At 44.5% G+C, this 17,536-nt stretch overlaps 1 protein-coding gene across 1 annotated transcript in view; it reads right to left on the bottom strand.

Annotated features, from left to right (window-relative positions):
- The window catches only part of PKHD1 (polycystic kidney and hepatic disease 1 (autosomal recessive)), a 443,812-nt gene extending 427,232 nt beyond the window's left edge, over nucleotides 1–16,580 (bottom strand). Inside the window, exons 1-6 of the mRNA XM_010863025.1 lie at nucleotides 16,366–16,580; nucleotides 12,857–12,999; nucleotides 9,958–10,035; nucleotides 9,190–9,334; nucleotides 4,811–4,919; nucleotides 1,096–1,153 (exon numbers count right to left, since the gene is read on the bottom strand). Of these exons, the coding sequence (XP_010861327.1) occupies nucleotides 1,096–1,153; nucleotides 4,811–4,919; nucleotides 9,190–9,334; nucleotides 9,958–10,035; nucleotides 12,857–12,908 (442 nt within the window). The 5' untranslated portion in view covers nucleotides 12,909–12,999; nucleotides 16,366–16,580. The remainder of the gene's footprint in view (nucleotides 1–1,095; nucleotides 1,154–4,810; nucleotides 4,920–9,189; nucleotides 9,335–9,957; nucleotides 10,036–12,856; nucleotides 13,000–16,365) is intronic.
- Between the last annotated feature and the right edge of the window lie 956 nt (nucleotides 16,581–17,536).

Here is a 17,536-nt window from a genome sequence, read left to right as displayed (position 1 = left end):
ACAAGAAACCTAAAATACGTGTAGGAATTCGTCAAGAATCAGACTGCAAATTGTATGTAATCCTAGCTCTGTTTACTACTTAGTTTTAAAGCAGGCTTGGCAGGCCTTAGTTGCAATGCTTTCTTTTGCGTCCAGCCTCAACCCCACTAGCGTGCTCTCTTCTCTTCTGTCCTCTTGGTCTCTGCATATCCGTGTGCTCGCTAACTCATAAACAAACTCCCAGGATGAGGACCAGAGTTAATTGCCTTCCAATTGGCACCCAACTCGGCTCAATACAAAATACAATCAATGTAAGGTACATGGGCCCACTCTAGATTCTGTCTGGGTCCAAACCTCAGCTTGACCACTCGTTAGGGGTATGCCTTTAAACAATGGAACTAATAATAGTTCTTATAGCACTAGGTGTTATGAGGATCTAATGAGATAATATAAACCAAAAGCTTAGAACAGATCCTGGCTCCCAGCAAGAGTCAATAAAGGTTTGCTAGTACATGGGTGTGGAGAAGGTGACGGCACCCCACTCCAGTACTCTTGCCTGGAAAATCCCACGGATGGAGGAGCCTGGTAGGCTGCAGTCCATGGGGTTGTGAAGAGTCGGACACGACTGAGCGACTTCACTTTCACTTTTCACTTGCGTGCATTGGAGAAGGAAATGGCAACCCACTCCAGTGTTCTTGCCTGGAGAATCCCAGGGACGGGGGAGCCTGGTGGGCTGCTGTCTATGGGGTCGCACAGAGTCGGACACGACTGAAGTGACTTAGCAGCAGCAGCAGTATGTGGATGATTATAAACTTAGAAGTGATGATGATATCTATTTTCTCCATTCTCCAGCAACACCTGGTTTGATTTTGCTGGTCTCTCTTTCTTTTCACGTAAGGATTCCTTTGATTATCAGTGACCTAATAGAGCAAAAGTGCCCAGAGGTGAAACCAAACCAGGTTTAAAGTAAACCAGAGGTTGACACTCACCTTCAAAACAACATCAGAGAAGTGGTAAGATTTTCCTGTTTATGGAGACCATTTACCAGGGTCGAAGAGTTTACAATAGCTTTGGTAAAGAGATTCTTATTTATTCCTTTGTTAATAGATTTCTTACCTGGAACTCCACTGGGTGGATTAACTTTGTAAACAATTGGTGTCTGTGCCCTAGAAAACTGTTTAGAAAATGTTATCACGGTGAGCATTTCATTAGAACAACACAAAAACATACACAAGAAGCCTGTCATTCCTCACAGGTCGTTCATCTACGGAAGCAAGTCGCTGTATTTCCTCAAATCACTCCTACTACTTTTCATCTTCATGATATTTCTGTGAAGCAGAGACGATAGATGTTATCATAGTTCTTCCATGGATGAGGTCAAGGGACTCTGACAAGGTCATGTGTCTCCCTGCAACATTTATCACTCACACCTGGGCAAATCTGTTTCTACCAGCCCACCGGTCATACCAGGAGCATGTTTTACCAAAGGAAAGGTAGACAAGCCATGCTTTAAAATACCAACCTTTTAATTCCTTTATTGCAACTTGATATCTTGGGGTCTTAAAGTTTTTTTTTTTTTTAACTTTTCTGGACAATAATTTGCTTATTTAAATTGAAAGGATTGCAACTTAAATTATTATCAGTCAGCACCTTGCAAGCTATGAAAATTAGAAGTTTGAAAGATACGAAAGGGAGATTTGTTCGGGAAAATGCAAGGTGCCTGTTGTGGGGGGGAACATGACGCAACGAATGAGAAGCAACATTATTCTCCAGGGAGGAAACCAGCATTGATGGGAAAGGCAGGGGAAGCCTGGTCGTGGCACTCAAGTCACCTCCTGCAGCGCGTCATTTGCTAGCTATAAGTTCCAGAGAGGCAGGGGCAAGGCCTAAGTCATTGGTTGCATCCCTGGGCACAGCCTGGTATAAGGAGACATTTACATTTTTGTGAATGCATGGAGAGGCCCCATCTGAGACAACTGACACACTGCCCGGAAGCAAAGGAGAAAAGGAGACAATTCCAGGAATTCCATATCACCTGTCATCCTCTGGGTTAGTCCCAGATTACAGGGCCAGTGGGAAGAAACAGAGAGTCATAAGGATGGACTGCCCTGGCCGCGGTTTGAGCCACGTGCTAATGATTCACCCAGGAGGAGACCCAGTCTCCCCATCCTGCTACCCTCACCCCCACCTCTTATAGGCGCCTAGACCAACTTCCCTCCCCAAACCTACTGTACCTCCCGTCTGCAAAGCCAAGACAGCAAACTGTTTTGCTTGGTCAGCTTCCAACACCCCAGGAGTCCACCTTCCCAGGGAGAAGGTCACTAAAGAGTAACTCCAGTGTTAATCACCAGCCCTCATCAGACATCGTGAATCAACGGACTTTGATGGTGTCTGGGCAAGTGTGGGCTTTACGTATTGATTCACACATCTGTGCAGTCTGTCATCAAGGTTAGTTTCCTCCCTTCCTAACAGAAAGGTTAGAAAAGAGTGCACAGAAAATATGCACAGTCTGGGGGTCAAAATAAGAATGCTGTGACTTCACAGGCTGGGAGCTGTCTCTGCTGGCACCCAAGGATAAAGATTAACACAGCTCCACACACACTTGCCAAATGTACACTCCCTCTCTCCCAGCCTCCTCCTGCACCCAGACCTCCGCCTCCACCAGGACACCTTTCTGACCACTGTCATGCCCACTGGGACTTTATCATGGGAGCTTCGTGAAATAGAGCAGTGGTTACTGCCCCATCTCCCAGAAGTTAGAAACGGAGGCAGATGAAACAACTAAGTCCAAACCACACAAGAAAACACACCCGTCGATTTCCAGCTTAAAATACAGGGTCTACCCTTCAGCTGTATGCCTTCCTCCAGAAGAGCAGGGGAAAGAGAGCTTGATCATCCCTCCCGGGTCCTCAGGGTGGTGGAGCAGGCTCAGAGGGAAACCTCGGAAAGGGCTCCACTCGTGATTTCTCTGTGAGCTGACGTGACATAAAGCTGTACTTTTTTAAAGAGAAACAGGCCTCTGGTCACCCACCAAGCTAGAGACATGACAGAGTGAAAAATTAATGAGCTTCCAAACCCGGCTTTCCTCATGCTGATCCCTGAGCCCAAGTAGGGTCGGCAGCAGCAAGATGGGGAGCTGAGAAGCAGAGGATGAGAGTGACAAAGCCGAGCCACCAGCTGTTTGATAAACCTTCTGTGAGCTGTTCTAACTTGTCAGTGCCTGCAGCAGGCTCTTTGGAGTGGACTGGTGAGGTGGAATTAATTTTTAATACACACGGTTCCCCTAGCCCCAGTCCCCAAACAAAGGCAGACACCGGGTTTCCTTCAGCTCAGAATGCCTCTCATTAACTGCATCCCCTGGTGACTTTTCATCAACTTACCGAGTTCTGGGAACCACTGAAGGACTTGCTATCTTTAATGTGCGATTTTAGGAAGTGTTTCTTTTCTTTCCCCTCTCTCTCCTTCCTAATCTTTTAATCAGTAGGAAAACTATTATCTGGGGTGAAAGGCCATCAAAACCAAAAACAGCATGGTGATTAAGGACCATGCCCGGCCATCTCTCTTCTGTTTTATTCATTGAGACACTGTAGAGGTGGTGGTGCGAGTCTTAATAAAAAAGAATAATTTTTTTCTTTCTGCCTCATATGTGCAGAAGCAAAATTCTGGAAAACAAGATTCCCTTGGAGGGAGAAACAAGTTGCCAAATGTGAATTGATGGCAAATTCTAAAGATGAATTGCCTATATTAAAATGCAGATTGTATGAGAGATGAATTTGGAAAACGAAGACTTGCTGTACCGGAGCATTAATTAACAACTGAACTGTGTTCTTAGGAACCCTCTTAAATGGAGGCTCCTTGTGGGAAGTACAACCATGGCAAGGGGCCCTGCTGAACCACTGCCCGTTATGGAAAATCTAGAACCTATGCTTTCAGAGATTATTTTAGTGTATTAATAAAACCAATCTGAAATGGGCAGTAGACTAAACAACATTAAGCCCCAATGTAAAATTAAGGCATATGGAACCTCTAAAATAAGCCCAAGCATTGGCTCATAAACTCTCACTCTCTCTCCCCAAACCACCCCCACCCCACCCTGCCCTGATTGCTTTTGGCTGTCTCTCTGAGCTTGAAGGAGAATTGCAGCAGCAAATGCCCTTTCAGTTGAGGATTGGAAAGAGAAGCAGAAATCAACCGTGAAGCAGAGAGGAAGGTACAACTTGGGTCCCTGAGTCCCTTCACCACATTGATACTCCAAATGATCTCTGTAAGATGAACCACTGATGCCCAATGGTAATCTTTGAGGCTCCTCTATGGGCTTCCATTTAAATGAGGATTTAAACGCAGGTTCAAATTCTGGCTCTACAATTTATGAACTTGACGACACGGCCAAATTATTTAATCTCCCTGAGTCTCAGGTTTCTCATCTGTAAAAGCAGATGTAATGCCTCTCATTAACTGCATCCCCTGGTGAATTTTCATCAACTTACCGAGTTCTGGGAACCACTGAAGGACTTGATATCTTTAATGTGCAATTTTAGGAAGTGTTTCTTTTCTTTCCCCTCTCTTTCCTTCCTAATCTTTTAATCAGTAATAAAAAGCTACCCCATAAAATTGAGTTAATGAGTATAAAGCACTTAGCAAGATCCTGACATTCACATGCTCTATACTAACTTTCTTAAGATAGTCTCAGAAACCCCATAACTATCATCTACCTGTCCTCTCATCCTGGCAAGGCAGACAGACTCCCTAGCCGAGGTGTAACTTGCTTGTCGACAGTGTAAGCACACCCTCAGATCAGGCAAACACACTTTCCTCCCTCCTTGGAACCCACCTTGAAAGTGCGGCTGTCTTGTGGTCCTGGATGTGGGCTGCCTACCACCTGTCCCCCAGCCTGCACTTCCAGGGAGTACACAGCCTCCTGTGCTTCAGGCAGCAGAGATCTGAGGGCAGAAAGTGGAAATTCGTATGAATCACCCATGAATTGCCATCGACGGATGAATGGATAAAGACGTGGTACACAGATACAATGGAATATCATTCTACCATAAGGAGGAAAGAAACTGAGTCATTTGTAGTGATGTAGATGAATAAAGCGGAGAAGGCAATGGCACCCCACTCCAGTACTCTTGCCTGGAAAATCCCATGGATGGAAGACCCTAGAAGGCTGCAGTCCATGGGGTTGCTAAGAGTCGGACACGACTGAGCGACTTCCCTTTTACTTTTCACTTTCATGCATCGGAGAAGGAATGGCAACCCACTCCAGTGATCTTGCCTGGAGAATCCCAGGGACGGGGGAGCCTGGTGGGCTTCCGTCTATGGGATTGCACAGAGTCGGACTCGACTGAAGCAACTTAGCAGCAGCAGCAGCAGATGAATAAAGAGTCTGTCATACAAAATGAAGTAAGTCAGGAAAGAGAAAAACAAATATCATATATTAACGCATATACATGGAACCTAGAAAAAATAGCACTGATGAACCTATTTGCAGGACAGGAATAGAGAAATGGATGTAGAGAACGGATTTGTGGACCTGGTGGGGAAGGAGAGGGTGGGATGAATTGAGAGAGAAGCACGGACATAAACACACTACCACGTGTGAAATAGACGGCTAGTGGAAGCTGCTGGAGAGCACAGGGAGCTCAGCGCTGCTCTGTGATGACCCAGAGGGGTGGGGTAAGGGGACAGGAGGGAGGCTCAAGAGGGAGGGGATATGTGTATACTTATAGCTGATTCACACTGTTGTAAGCAGAAACTAACACAATGCCGTAAAGCAATTATATTCTAATTAAAAATAAATAATAAAATTATTTTTTAAAAAAACATGAATTGCCAAAGCTGCCAGTCCAACTTCACTACTTCGGACTTCCTTCCTGCACCTGTGTGTGTGTGTGTGCTTAGTCACTCAGTCGTGTCCGACACTTTGAGACCCCATGGACTGCAGCCCACCAGGCTCCTCTGTCCATGGGATTCTCCAGGCAAGAATACTGGAGTGAACTGCCATGCCCTCCTCCAGGGGATCTTCCCAACCCAGGGATAAAACTCAGATCTCCCGCATTGCAGGCAGATTCTTTACCAGTTGAGCCACCAGGGAAGCCCAAGAATACTGGTGTGGGTAGCCTGTCTGTTTTCCAGGGGAACTTCTCAACCCAGGAATTGAACCAGGGTCTCCTGCACTGCAGGCGGATTCTTTACTAGCTGAGCTATCTGGGAAGCCCTCTGCACCTGTGAAGCAGAGCTAACCCAGGATTCCTGTATTTCACTTTTTACTTCCTCTACCCATGCATTCACTAGACTTTAAAGATTGGATCCTTCAGCAAAAGTTATGAATCTTTTATTGAAAGTATCTGAAATATTAAAAATTCTGTCCTGTAAAGAGTTGGAAGGGACTTTGATAGATAATCTACTCTAGTTTCCATTTAAAAAATAATGAGTTCCATGTAGAGGCGATTCCCAAGTGACTCAGTGGTAAAGAATCCTCCTGCCACCGCAGGAGATTCAGGTTTGATCCCTGGGTTGGGGAAGATGTCCTGGAGGAGGAAATGGCAACCCACTCCAGTATTCTTGCCTGGAAAATCCCGTGGACAGAGGAGTCTGGCAGGCTACAGTCCATGGGGTCCCAAAGACTCAGACACGACTTGGCAACTGAACAACAACCACATATTCATGGATTAAGGGATCTGGGTAAGTAAACACCAATGTGAAGGGCAAAGTAGGACCTGAGTCTGAGGCTCTTTCTGATAAAAGGCATTGATTTTACATGTTGCCAAAAACTCTTGACTTAACACTTATTCCAGCAGCCCATAAACACTCCCCTTATCCCCCAGAGAGTCCTAGACCTTCTCTCCTCTTTTCGTGAAGATCACAGTGATTTCTTTGCCTTTTCAAGGCCACCATTCAGTCTGATTTTTGTGAGAGGAGAATATGATGAATACAGAGTTAGATTTTAGAAGTGTCTCCCCTCCAAAACTTCTCTTAAAATCTTTAGCATTACCCTAAATATTAAATCTTCACTGTCCAATGTGCTAGCCATTAGTCATATGTGATTATTGAGCGCTTGAATAATGGCTAATCCCAGACTTCCCAGGTGGGTCAGAGGTTAAGAATCCGGCTACCAATGCAGGGGACAGGGGTTCAAGCCCTGCTCCAGGAAGATTCCACATGCTGCCGCAGAGCAACTGAGTCTGTGTGCCACAGCTGACCCTGCACACCCTACAGCCTGTGCTCTGCAAGAAGAGAAGCAGCCACAATGAGAAGCCTGTGCACTGCAATTTGAGGGTAGGCCCTGCTCCCCAAAATTAGGGAAAGCCTGCACACAGCAACAAAGACCAGTGCAGCCCTAAACAAATAAATTAATTAAATATTTATTAAAAAAAAGAAGAATTGTGGCTAGTACCAATTAAGATATTCTATTAAGGTAAAATACACACTGGGTTTTGAAGACTTTGTAGGCAAAGAAGGGTATAAAGTATCTCATTAATAATTTACATATTGATTACATGCAAAATGACAGTGTTTCCGATATGTTGAGCTAAATAACATGTATCATTAAAATTAATCTCACCTCTTTCTTTCAAATTTTTTAAGTGACTACTAGAAAATGTGAAGTTTTCTTTGTGGCTCGCATTATATCTTGGTTGGGCAGTGCTGATTTAGACGCTCCAATGCCAAATTTTGCAAACTCAGACGTCTTTTTATTATAATAACAGTATTTCATTGATTATTTTCTCACGTTTGAGTGCTAATTTAATTTGATATTCATCTTCCAATCAATGAGTACATTTAAGAGGGTTATATTTCTTTTCTTCTAAAATGGTGATATAAAGTCAATGGTGCATGTTAAAGTCATTAGTATGTTGGGGTTGAGAAAATAGAACATACAAATTGTTAGAGCTTTGACTTATTTCATAGCAAGTTCTTGCAAGAACTCTATCCCCTAAAATATTATATAACCTATGGAAATCATCTCTCCCTATAGTAATGCTATAAGGAACTTCAGTTTAAGAAATATCTATTGAGCATCTTCTACTAGCAAGATATTGTGCTCAGCATCAGGACTACAAGGATGAGCTGATCACATCCTCTGTCCTCAAAGCACTTAGTTTCATGAGGATGAATCTGAAAAGTGAGCAGCTGCCACAGTGTCAGGAGAAACAAAAAGCTGAGCAAACCTGGCCACTAAGGCTGTGCATATTGTGTCTTCGTGTAAATTACAAAAAGGTCCTCCCTCAAGGAAGATGAATTGCACAAGAAAGTGTGTAACACACACACAAACACACACATCATGTGGATGAATTCCTAGAACATGCTCCTTCCTCAAAGCCTGGATTTCACTTCCTACTTGTCCCCCTGTGAAGGAAGGGAAAGATGATACTCAGCTGGCTGTTTAGGGGCGAGGGAGTGTGTGCAGTATGGTTGGTTCAATAGGCAGAGATAGAAGAGGGGGAGCTTTCCTGAAAGAGGAAACAGAAAACAAAAGGAAATCATAATCTCCTTTTCTCTTAACGAATGATCCACTTTCAGGCAGCATGTCTAAGATATTAAAGAAAGAATGAACTAGTGTAAACTTTGCTGGCCAACGAAAACTTAAGTAGGACGATAGAAAATCTGGAATCCTGTAAACATCACATCGAACTCAGCAAAGAAACTGAAGACTAAGGTGAATTTCCTTTCTAAATGGTTTTTAGTTAATGTACAGTCATTACAATTATGCCTACTCCAAAAGCAACAGTTGCTCAGTCATGTCTGACCCTTTGTGACCCCGTGGACTGTAGCCTGCCAGGCTCCTCTGGCCATGGAATTTTCCAGGCAAGAATTCTGGAGTGGGTTGCCATTCCTTTCTCCAGGGGATCTTCCTGACTCAGGGATTGAACCCGGATCTCCCGCACTGCAGGCAGACTCTACCATCTGAGCCACGAGGGAAGAAGATGGTAAAATGGCCTCATTTATTAAAATCTGAATATCAGTAGAAACCTTGCAAAAAAATCAACAACTGGAAACAATCCGACTCCTCCTTATAAATAGCGTAAAATTCTCAAAAATCTTTCCCAGAGTCTCATCATTTCCCATATCTCATCCTCATTAAGCCTTAAAGCCCTGACAGGGAACTATATTGGTAAATGTAATCACTGCAGAAGTTGCTCTAATTCACCACCAAAAGCTACAGAGATGAAGAAAGTACTCATCCCATTTGGCCTTCCCTGTCCCGGGTACCTGGTCCTGCACATCACGGCTGGAACATCCAGGAAGACAGGGGAGACGTCACAGGGGATGCTGGGCAGCGTTGACAGAGCCACATTCACCAGGTGGATCTCCAGCTGAGAGCCATTGGCGGGATGAAGGAGACCCAACTCCAAACCTGAACACAAGGCACAGAGGAGTCTCAGGCTGAACAGAGCTGTAATCCACACTGGGCAATACAAAAACATGCCACAAGGGGGCAGTGGGAGGCACTGAGTTTACCTAAAATTCAAAGGCTCCTTGTTTCCCAAGGCATTTCTGAGTGCCATATGAATGAGTGTTCTCATTTATGACTTTATTTTTTTAAAAATTCTCTTTTCAGGTCCATCCGTCTAAATCCAGGAAAGAATTCTCCAACCCTGAAAGTTACTCTTTATTGTGGAGTAAGATGGAGACACTGAGCCATGGTTTAGAAACTCCCGCATGTAGGATTATCAACAAGGAAGATAACCAAGGTTCTGGGGTCACATTGCTAAGTTCTGTGCTACATGTGCATCATCTCATCAGGGTTCCTTGAGTCCACTCCACAGCTCAGAATAAGGAAATGGACCCAAACACGGAATGCTGTGATGTGACATTAGCACCTGTTGATCGTAACAGAGAGGGTGTTCCCTAGGTCCATCCCCCTTCAGGACCTCTTTTACATCTGGCCTTAGACAAGAAGAAACCAAAGACTCACATCCTTTAGGATTCTTTAGATCAGTAAATAAGAAACTTGCATTTGGCAAGACCAAGACTTACCATCAAAAATGACTGTGATCCATGTTCCCCCTGCGAGGCTTCCTTCTTCAGGTTCAATGTGGATATTCAGACAAGGCACTGTAAGTGAATAGGAGAGACAGTGGCTTCAGTGTGCAAATTCAGTCCCCCAGCTTCCTTTCAGCATTCCTCAGAATCACCAGTAGGGCTTGATACAGCCCAGAACAAGGTCCCACCCCGAGCTTCTGCTTCTGTCTGGGTGAAGCCCAAGAATTTGCATTTCTGACAAAGTGTCCCTTCTGCTTTCAGTCTGGAGAATCACGCCTTCAAAACTCCCATTTTAGGAAAAGTTCTGACTGATCCTAGACATCCAAAACCCCAGTGTTCACCAAGACTATCCTGAATTTCCACTTCCTTTGGAAGAAGCTTCAAGGATACATTTTGGTTCCTAATGGAAGCCGAAATATGTCTCCCCTCTTTCTCACTCTTTAATCAGGATATTTTATGTGTGTGTGTGTGTGCTTAATCACTCAGTCATGTCCGACTCTTTGTGACCCCAGGGACGGTAGCCCACCAGGTTCCTCTACCCAAGGGATTTCCCAAGCAAGAATACTAGAGTGGGTTGCCATGCCCTCCTCTAGAGGATCTTCCTGACCCAAGCATTGAACCTGTGTCTCCTGCATCTCCTGCATCAAATTCTTTATTCATCAGGTTGTATTTACAGTTACCACTTATTTCTAATATTTCCACTTCCCAGAAACTTTTAGAAGCTGTCTCTATTTTTAATCTTCCTACTCAGTACACCATCCTCTTTTGAATACATGATCAGAATCACTCCCCAAATACAAATCCTCTAAATTTTTGCTTTGCCTGCTCAGAGAAGCAGTGAAGCATGAATCAGTGCTGGAATTTAAAAAAAAAAAAAAAACCCTATAGACTTGCACAGTAGGCTAACCTGGGTTCTCCCATACAGACTGCAGGCTGAGTATGACGTTATCAATGCCTCATCTTTGAGGGTGCTCCTGGATGGACATTCCTTGTCCGAGGTAAAGCCAGCAAAAATCAGCTCCCCAGTGAAGCCTATAAAACACTTTTCATTTTCTGTATCAGCAAAGTTAAAGGATCATCAAGGCCACGCCAACTCTGGCAAGCCCAGGGCATCCATGTACATATATGCAGGTGGCACAGTGCCCAAGAGTGATGATGCAACTGAGTAGGACCCCATGGGGCCTTCCCAGGAGGTGGGGGACAGGGGGCGTTGACAGGCTTTTCCCCATAGCCTCTGCTTTTCGTCCTCTCTGAGGATAACAGGACATATCAGGATAACAGTATTTGATTCACATTTCCTAAGGTGTTCTGCAAATATGAAAATCCCCCACCAAACGGAAGATGTTAACTACTCGATGAGCCTGAGCACAGAGCCCCAGGCCTTCAGGAGCCTGAGGACTGATAATGTTAACCTCTGTGACAGCATCCGGTTACCTCACCACCATCAGTCAGAATTGTGACAGCTGACCCGATGACCCCCCAACTCTCACCTGACTTTTATAACGGCTTTCCTGAAAATCTTCAGAGAACTCAGGCTTGTTTGGCTTTTGCTTTTCCCCCAGGGGATAAGCTATCATTCTCCTTGGACACCCCTGCAATAAACGTTTCTCTGCTCCAAACGCTGACGTTTCTGTTTGTTTGGCCTCACTCTACGTTGGGAACATGAACTTGCACTAACAGTAAAGGCACATTCACAAGAACACAGTCGTTGGTGGCACTCTGGCCAGACCAGCTCACACTCGCCCTCAAAGCTGTATCAGATGTGTGTGCACTCAGTTGCTTCAGTCGTGTCTGACTCTTTGCGACTCCATGGACTGCAGCCCAGGTTCCTCTGTCCATGGGGTTTTCCAGGCAAGAATACCGGAGTGGGTTGCCATTTCCTTTTCCAGGGGATCTTCCTGACCCAGGGATTGAACCTGTGTCTCCTGCATCTCCTGCATTGGCAAGCGTATTCTTTACCTCTAGTGCCACCTGGGAAGCCCCCAAGAAGATACAGAGGATAACCGAATTTGCTGAGAAAAGTAGTGACACAATTTCAGAAAAGAAAATTTTAGTTGCCCGTTCATTGCTAAGACAAGCTAAGCCTTCCTTTGGGAAGATAAAGTAATAAAATCTAAAAAGAACTGCATTGTATGGCTCAAAAAGGAATTATAAAAAGATTATGAGTTATTATTAAAAGCTCTAGACTATAATAGCAACTTCCACTGGCTGTTAAAAATTAAAGTATATATTTATAACTGTTTAATGTACAACCTCAACTAATAAGGAGAAGGCAGTGGCACCCCACTCCAGTACTCTTGCCTGGAAAATCCCATGGATGGAGGAGCCTGGTGGGCTGCAGTCCATGGGGTCGCCAAGAGTCGGACACAACTGAACGACTTCACTTTCACTTTTCATTTTCACGCATTGGAGAAGGAAATGGCAACCCACTCCAGTGTTCTTGCCTGGAGAATCCCAGGGACGAGGGAGCCTGGTGAGCTGCCATCTATGGGGTCGCACAGAGTCGGACATGACTGAAGTAACTTAGCATAGCATCAACTAATAAACAGAAAATTATTAAGCAGAGAAAATTCAGTCTTAGAGCAGACACTAGTAGGTCATCCCCAATAATATTTCTGTTCAGTTCAGTTCAGTTCAGTCGCTCAGTCATGTCTGACTCTTTGTGACCCCATTGACTGCAGCATGCCAGGCTTCCAGGTCCATCACCAACTCCCGGAGCTTGCTCAAACTCACGTCCATTGAGTCGGTGATGCCATCCAACAGTCTCATCTTCTGTCGTCCCCTTCTCCTCCTGCCTTCAACCTTTCCCAATAATATTTAAGTATCAGTAAACTAGTTCTCAAGGTAGCCTGCTGTGATCTCCCTAAAATCTCTTCAAAACACATTCACTCACCTGCCAGAAGTAGTACTTTGATACTTGTCAGAGAGATCAGCCAGCCAGTCATCTTGTCTGCTGAAATTGATCCTTTCAAAATTGCTCAGACATTAAACACATCTTCAATTTTGATTGGAGCAGCATAGCTTTATAAAAACAAACTGAAAAAAAAGATGACTATCATTTTGGCTTACATACAATTGCTTTGCTGTGTTAAAACTTGGAAAATTAAGGATCTTCTGAGAGACCCACCATCATCCCAACTTGCAAGAAAAGGACAATCTAAGAATCTTATATAAAATCATCACTATTCTACCCCCTCTCTTTGTCTCATTTACTCATTTTATGCATACGTAACCTAGGTAAGTAATAGTAACCTCTTGCATTAATTCATTCTTAAACACTTACATTTTAAAAGTAAGGAAATCCCAGAGTCAAAATACTAGCTAATGGTGATGGGGGGAGGGGGTTGTTTTGTTTTGTTCTCTGGAAGTCTCGGTCCTCCAGGAAGCAATCAACATGCAAAAAAAGAGTAAAGAGCTTAACAAAATGAATGTTAAACATGGTAACAGGTTGAAAAACAGATGCTAATGGAAATTTGGACATTATCTTACCCTGGTGGCTCAGCCATAAAGAATCTGCCTGCAATGCAGGAGACCAGGGTTCGATCCCTGGGTGGGGAAGATCCTCTGTAGGAGGGCATGGCAACCCACTCTAGTACTCTTGCCTGGAGAATCCCATGGACAGAGGATTTTGGCAGGCTACACTCCATCGGGTCACACAGAGTCAGACACGACTGAAGTGACCAAGCAGCAGCAGCAGCATCTTACTCTCACAGCAGAGGAAACAGGGAGGGAGAAACAGGAAGAAAAAACTGGACCCTCCAAACTGGACCCCAGGACCCCAGGTCCCTCTACCTCAATCCACCACGCCTGGATCAGCTTCCTTAAACACTGCTTTCACTGTGGCATTGTCCTGTTTAATGCTTTCAATTCAAAGCAAAACCTTATCAAACAGAGGATAAGAACACTTGAGAGGATTTTTATTAAGAGTAACTGAGTCGGACACGACTGAAGCGACTTAGCAGCAGCAGAGGTGATATATACCTAAAGAAATTAACACAGGGCCTGGTACAAAGAAGACACTCACAAAGGTCAGTTTTCCTTTCAAAGGCTCTCTGCGTCCCACAGAAAGCTCTGACTCCGCAGTTTCACCAGGACCTGCCCCTCATCGTTCCAACTTCCCCTTTCGCTGAACCCAGCAAGCTCCCCACACGGCAGCCTCTGCCTTGGATCCTGCTGGGCCCTTTCTAGAGTCCCCCAACTTTCTTGTGCCCTAATGAACTCCTGGCCTCCTTCAGGGCCCAACTCAGGATCTGCCTCTCCACGGAATCTGTCCCCCACGTAGATTCATAAATTAACTGGAATTCCCTGGTGGTCCTGTGGCTAAAACTCCATACTCCCAATGTAGGGGGCCCGGGTTCGATCCCTAGTCAGGGAACTAGATCCCACATGCTGCTACTAAGACACGGTGCAGCCAAATAAATAAAGGTTTAAGAAAAAAATTAACTGGCCTCCAAAAACGGAGGGCAAGGAGACACCTTAGAAGGACGCAAACACTCCAGATTGGCAGGTGCCGGGTTTCATAAGCAGGAAAACTTACATACCAGGCTTGTCTTGGGTGTTAGCAAGATGAGTAGATCTCCACCCATCACAATCTTAAAAGTTTATACAGAGGCTTGAACAGCGTCGTCACGTGTTCAATCCCAATGATCCCAATGCCACATGGCTCTCTGAAAAGTGCATCTCTGAAAACAGCTCCTGTTGTGGAACCTTTGCGCAAAACGTACATTTCAAGTACTTGGGGTGGGGTGGGAGGAGGCCTGCTTGCAGGTGGACTGGTGGTCACGCCCTGTCCATGACCTGGAGGAGATGGAGCAGCATCCGCCCCTCTTGACCTCGTAACAGGTGAAGCAAGACTCCACATGTTAACATTATATCCTCAATGTAACAAACCCCTTTCATTGATATTGGGGGGGGAGGGGTTGAGAAAACACTGAAGCCAGAAAAAATAGTTTTACCATTACAAAATAAATAAATAAATAAATGCCCAGAAAAAGAGTATCTACAAAAAGCCTAAGAATAAACGTATCTGTTAGGTATGTCCGAATTAAGACAGTGCAATGGATAATCACCTGTAGCTCATTCCACTCCACAAGCATTCATCGTATGCCTAATATACTCTGAGCACGGTGCTTTCTCTTGTTGTTTAGTGACTGTCCTGTCCAACCAGCTCTTTTGCAACCCCATGGACTGTAGCCCTCCAGGCTCCTTTGTCCGTGGGATTTCTCAGGCAAGAATACTGGAGTGGGTTGCCATTTCCTTCTCCAGGGGATCTTCCTGACCCAGGGATCAAACCCACAGTTCTTGCCATGTCTCCTGTATTAGAGGCAGATTCTGTACCACTGGAGCTGGGAAAACAGAGATAAATTATCTTTGTACCTGCCTTCAAGTACCCAGCGGTTGGGGTAGGAGCAGAAGCTACTCTCATTTACAAGAGGAGTTCTAAAGTTTTCAAGTAGATTAAGCAGGTGTTTAACTTGTAAAATTCTCTATATTTTACACCTATTTGGAATAGGATTCATTTTTCAAACATTTAATTTTCAGAAATACATCTACTGCCTAGAGAAAAGTACCCAGGAGTTACTTACAGTCCAAAAGCACTGGATTTGATTTACTTGTCACACCCAACAGAATATGTTAGGCACAGGAGAGTCGATTTTCAATCTGACTGGGATTTTAACATTTTATTTTGGTGCCTACTCCCAAATTTAGAATATCAGAAGTAAATAGTTGCATGTTGGTTTTCTTAAAACCCTGTGTTGGGAGGGGGCAGGTGGGAGGAAATGAGTGATTGGAATTAACACAGATACACTATCAATAAAGACTATGTGTAAAACAGATAACTAATGAGAACATACTCTAAACCACAGGAAACTCTAGCCAAAGTACTGTGGTGACCTGAAAGGAAGTCCAAAAGGGAGGGGATTCACGTCCTTGTACAGCTAACTCCTTTTGCTGTACAGCAGAAACTAACACAACATTGTAAGTTAACTATACGCCAATAAAAATTAATTTTTAAAAAACCTCTATGTTCAGACCTACATCTTCCCTCTAAAACAGAGCAATCAAATCAATAACAAATGTATTTTCTCTTAAAATGATTATCCACTAATTCTTCCTAAGAACAAACCCAGCCTCCATTTAAATACTTTAACCAGAATATTTTCAACCAGAGGAGAGCTGTGTGCCTCTGGTCAGTTCTCTCTCCCCTGTCTTTCTCCCCACTCTGCCCTCATTCTTCCTCCTCCTCTCTCTCCCCTTCCCAGCCCCTCTCCCTTTGGGGCTTTGAAAAGACAAACCTGGGAGGTTACTACATCATATCCCCCAGTTCCTTTGTTTAACATATTAGCAAAAAGGCAACACCTAGAAAACACAGGGCAGAGACATTTCTGAACCCAACAGTACCTTTTCCTGTTCCTCTCTCCTTTGGACTCAAGGGAGGAGTCCTTTCCTTTCCGAACGACCTTGTTCCTTTCAGAATGACCTTCTTCCTCTCAGGAACCCATGGCTGTGTTACCTGGTGAGAGCCCACCCGCGGCGGCACAGGTAACTTACTTGGCTGTAACTTGTCAGGCTGTAACTCACCTAACTCGTTTGTGTCCCAGCCAAACCTGTGCTAAAGAAAAAATTCAGAGCTGACCATGGGGCAAGTTTAATGATTAACACAAGCTACTGAGGCTTTTTCCCCCACGATCTTTTATTAACGATCAAAGAAAGTCTTAACATTTTTTTTCCACTTACATGTACCTTAGATAAGATGTTTAGATGAAAGTTTACCCAATGAGACAGACAGGTATTCAATGATTGAAAGAATTTGCCAGTAAGTCAGTGATCGAACACAGGCCCAGGAGAAAGGGCCACTGAAGGGCTGGTCCCCATTCATGAGCAGTCTCTGACTTTTTATCAAGAGGAAAGGCTACTAAATGCCCTGCCGCAGGTTGGCATTCTCACTATGCGGGGTGAGTCTAAATGTTACTGAGTCCAACTGCACGGCAGGCCAACAAATCGGAGACGAGACGTTGGGGTAAGGAATGCGAGTTTAGGAGAGCCCACTGACCAATAAGATGGCAGACTATCTCAAAATAACTTCCTTATCAGGGTCTGATGCCAGGTTCTTTTACAGATCAGGGATGGGGGGAGTGAAGAAACAAAGTAAAAAGGCCATTAATCTTACAAATATCCCCTAGACTGGCAAGCCTGAGACAAGGGATGTCTTAATTTCTTCCTTCTTACCATCTACAGGTGGACAGGGTTATAAACAGAGGCACTTAACAGTCAGGCAGAGGGGCAGGATTCTCCGTGGGCAGTTAGGTGTGATTATGATAACAAAAGAGCAAGTCGCAGAAACAGTTCCAACATGAAGTGCGAGTTGCCTTTGCCCTGCAACCTAAAGGGCTTCCCTTGTAGCTCAGTTGGTAAAGGATCTGCCTGCAGTGCAAGAGACCTGGATTTGATTCCTGGGTCTGGAAGATCCCCTGGAGAAGGGATAGGCTATCCACTCCAGTATTCTTGGGCTTGCCTGTGGCTCAGCTGGTAAAGAATCCTTCAGCAATGTGGAAGATCTGGGTTCAATCCC

This window comes from Bison bison, unplaced genomic scaffold (genome assembly GCF_000754665.1).
Source record: "Bison bison bison isolate TAMUID 2011002044 unplaced genomic scaffold, Bison_UMD1.0 scf7180017864487, whole genome shotgun sequence".
Classification (NCBI taxonomy): Eukaryota; Metazoa; Chordata; class Mammalia; order Artiodactyla; family Bovidae; genus Bison; species Bison bison.
The sequence above is the reverse complement of the archived record's forward strand: the minus strand, read 5'-3'. Positions and strand labels throughout refer to the sequence as shown.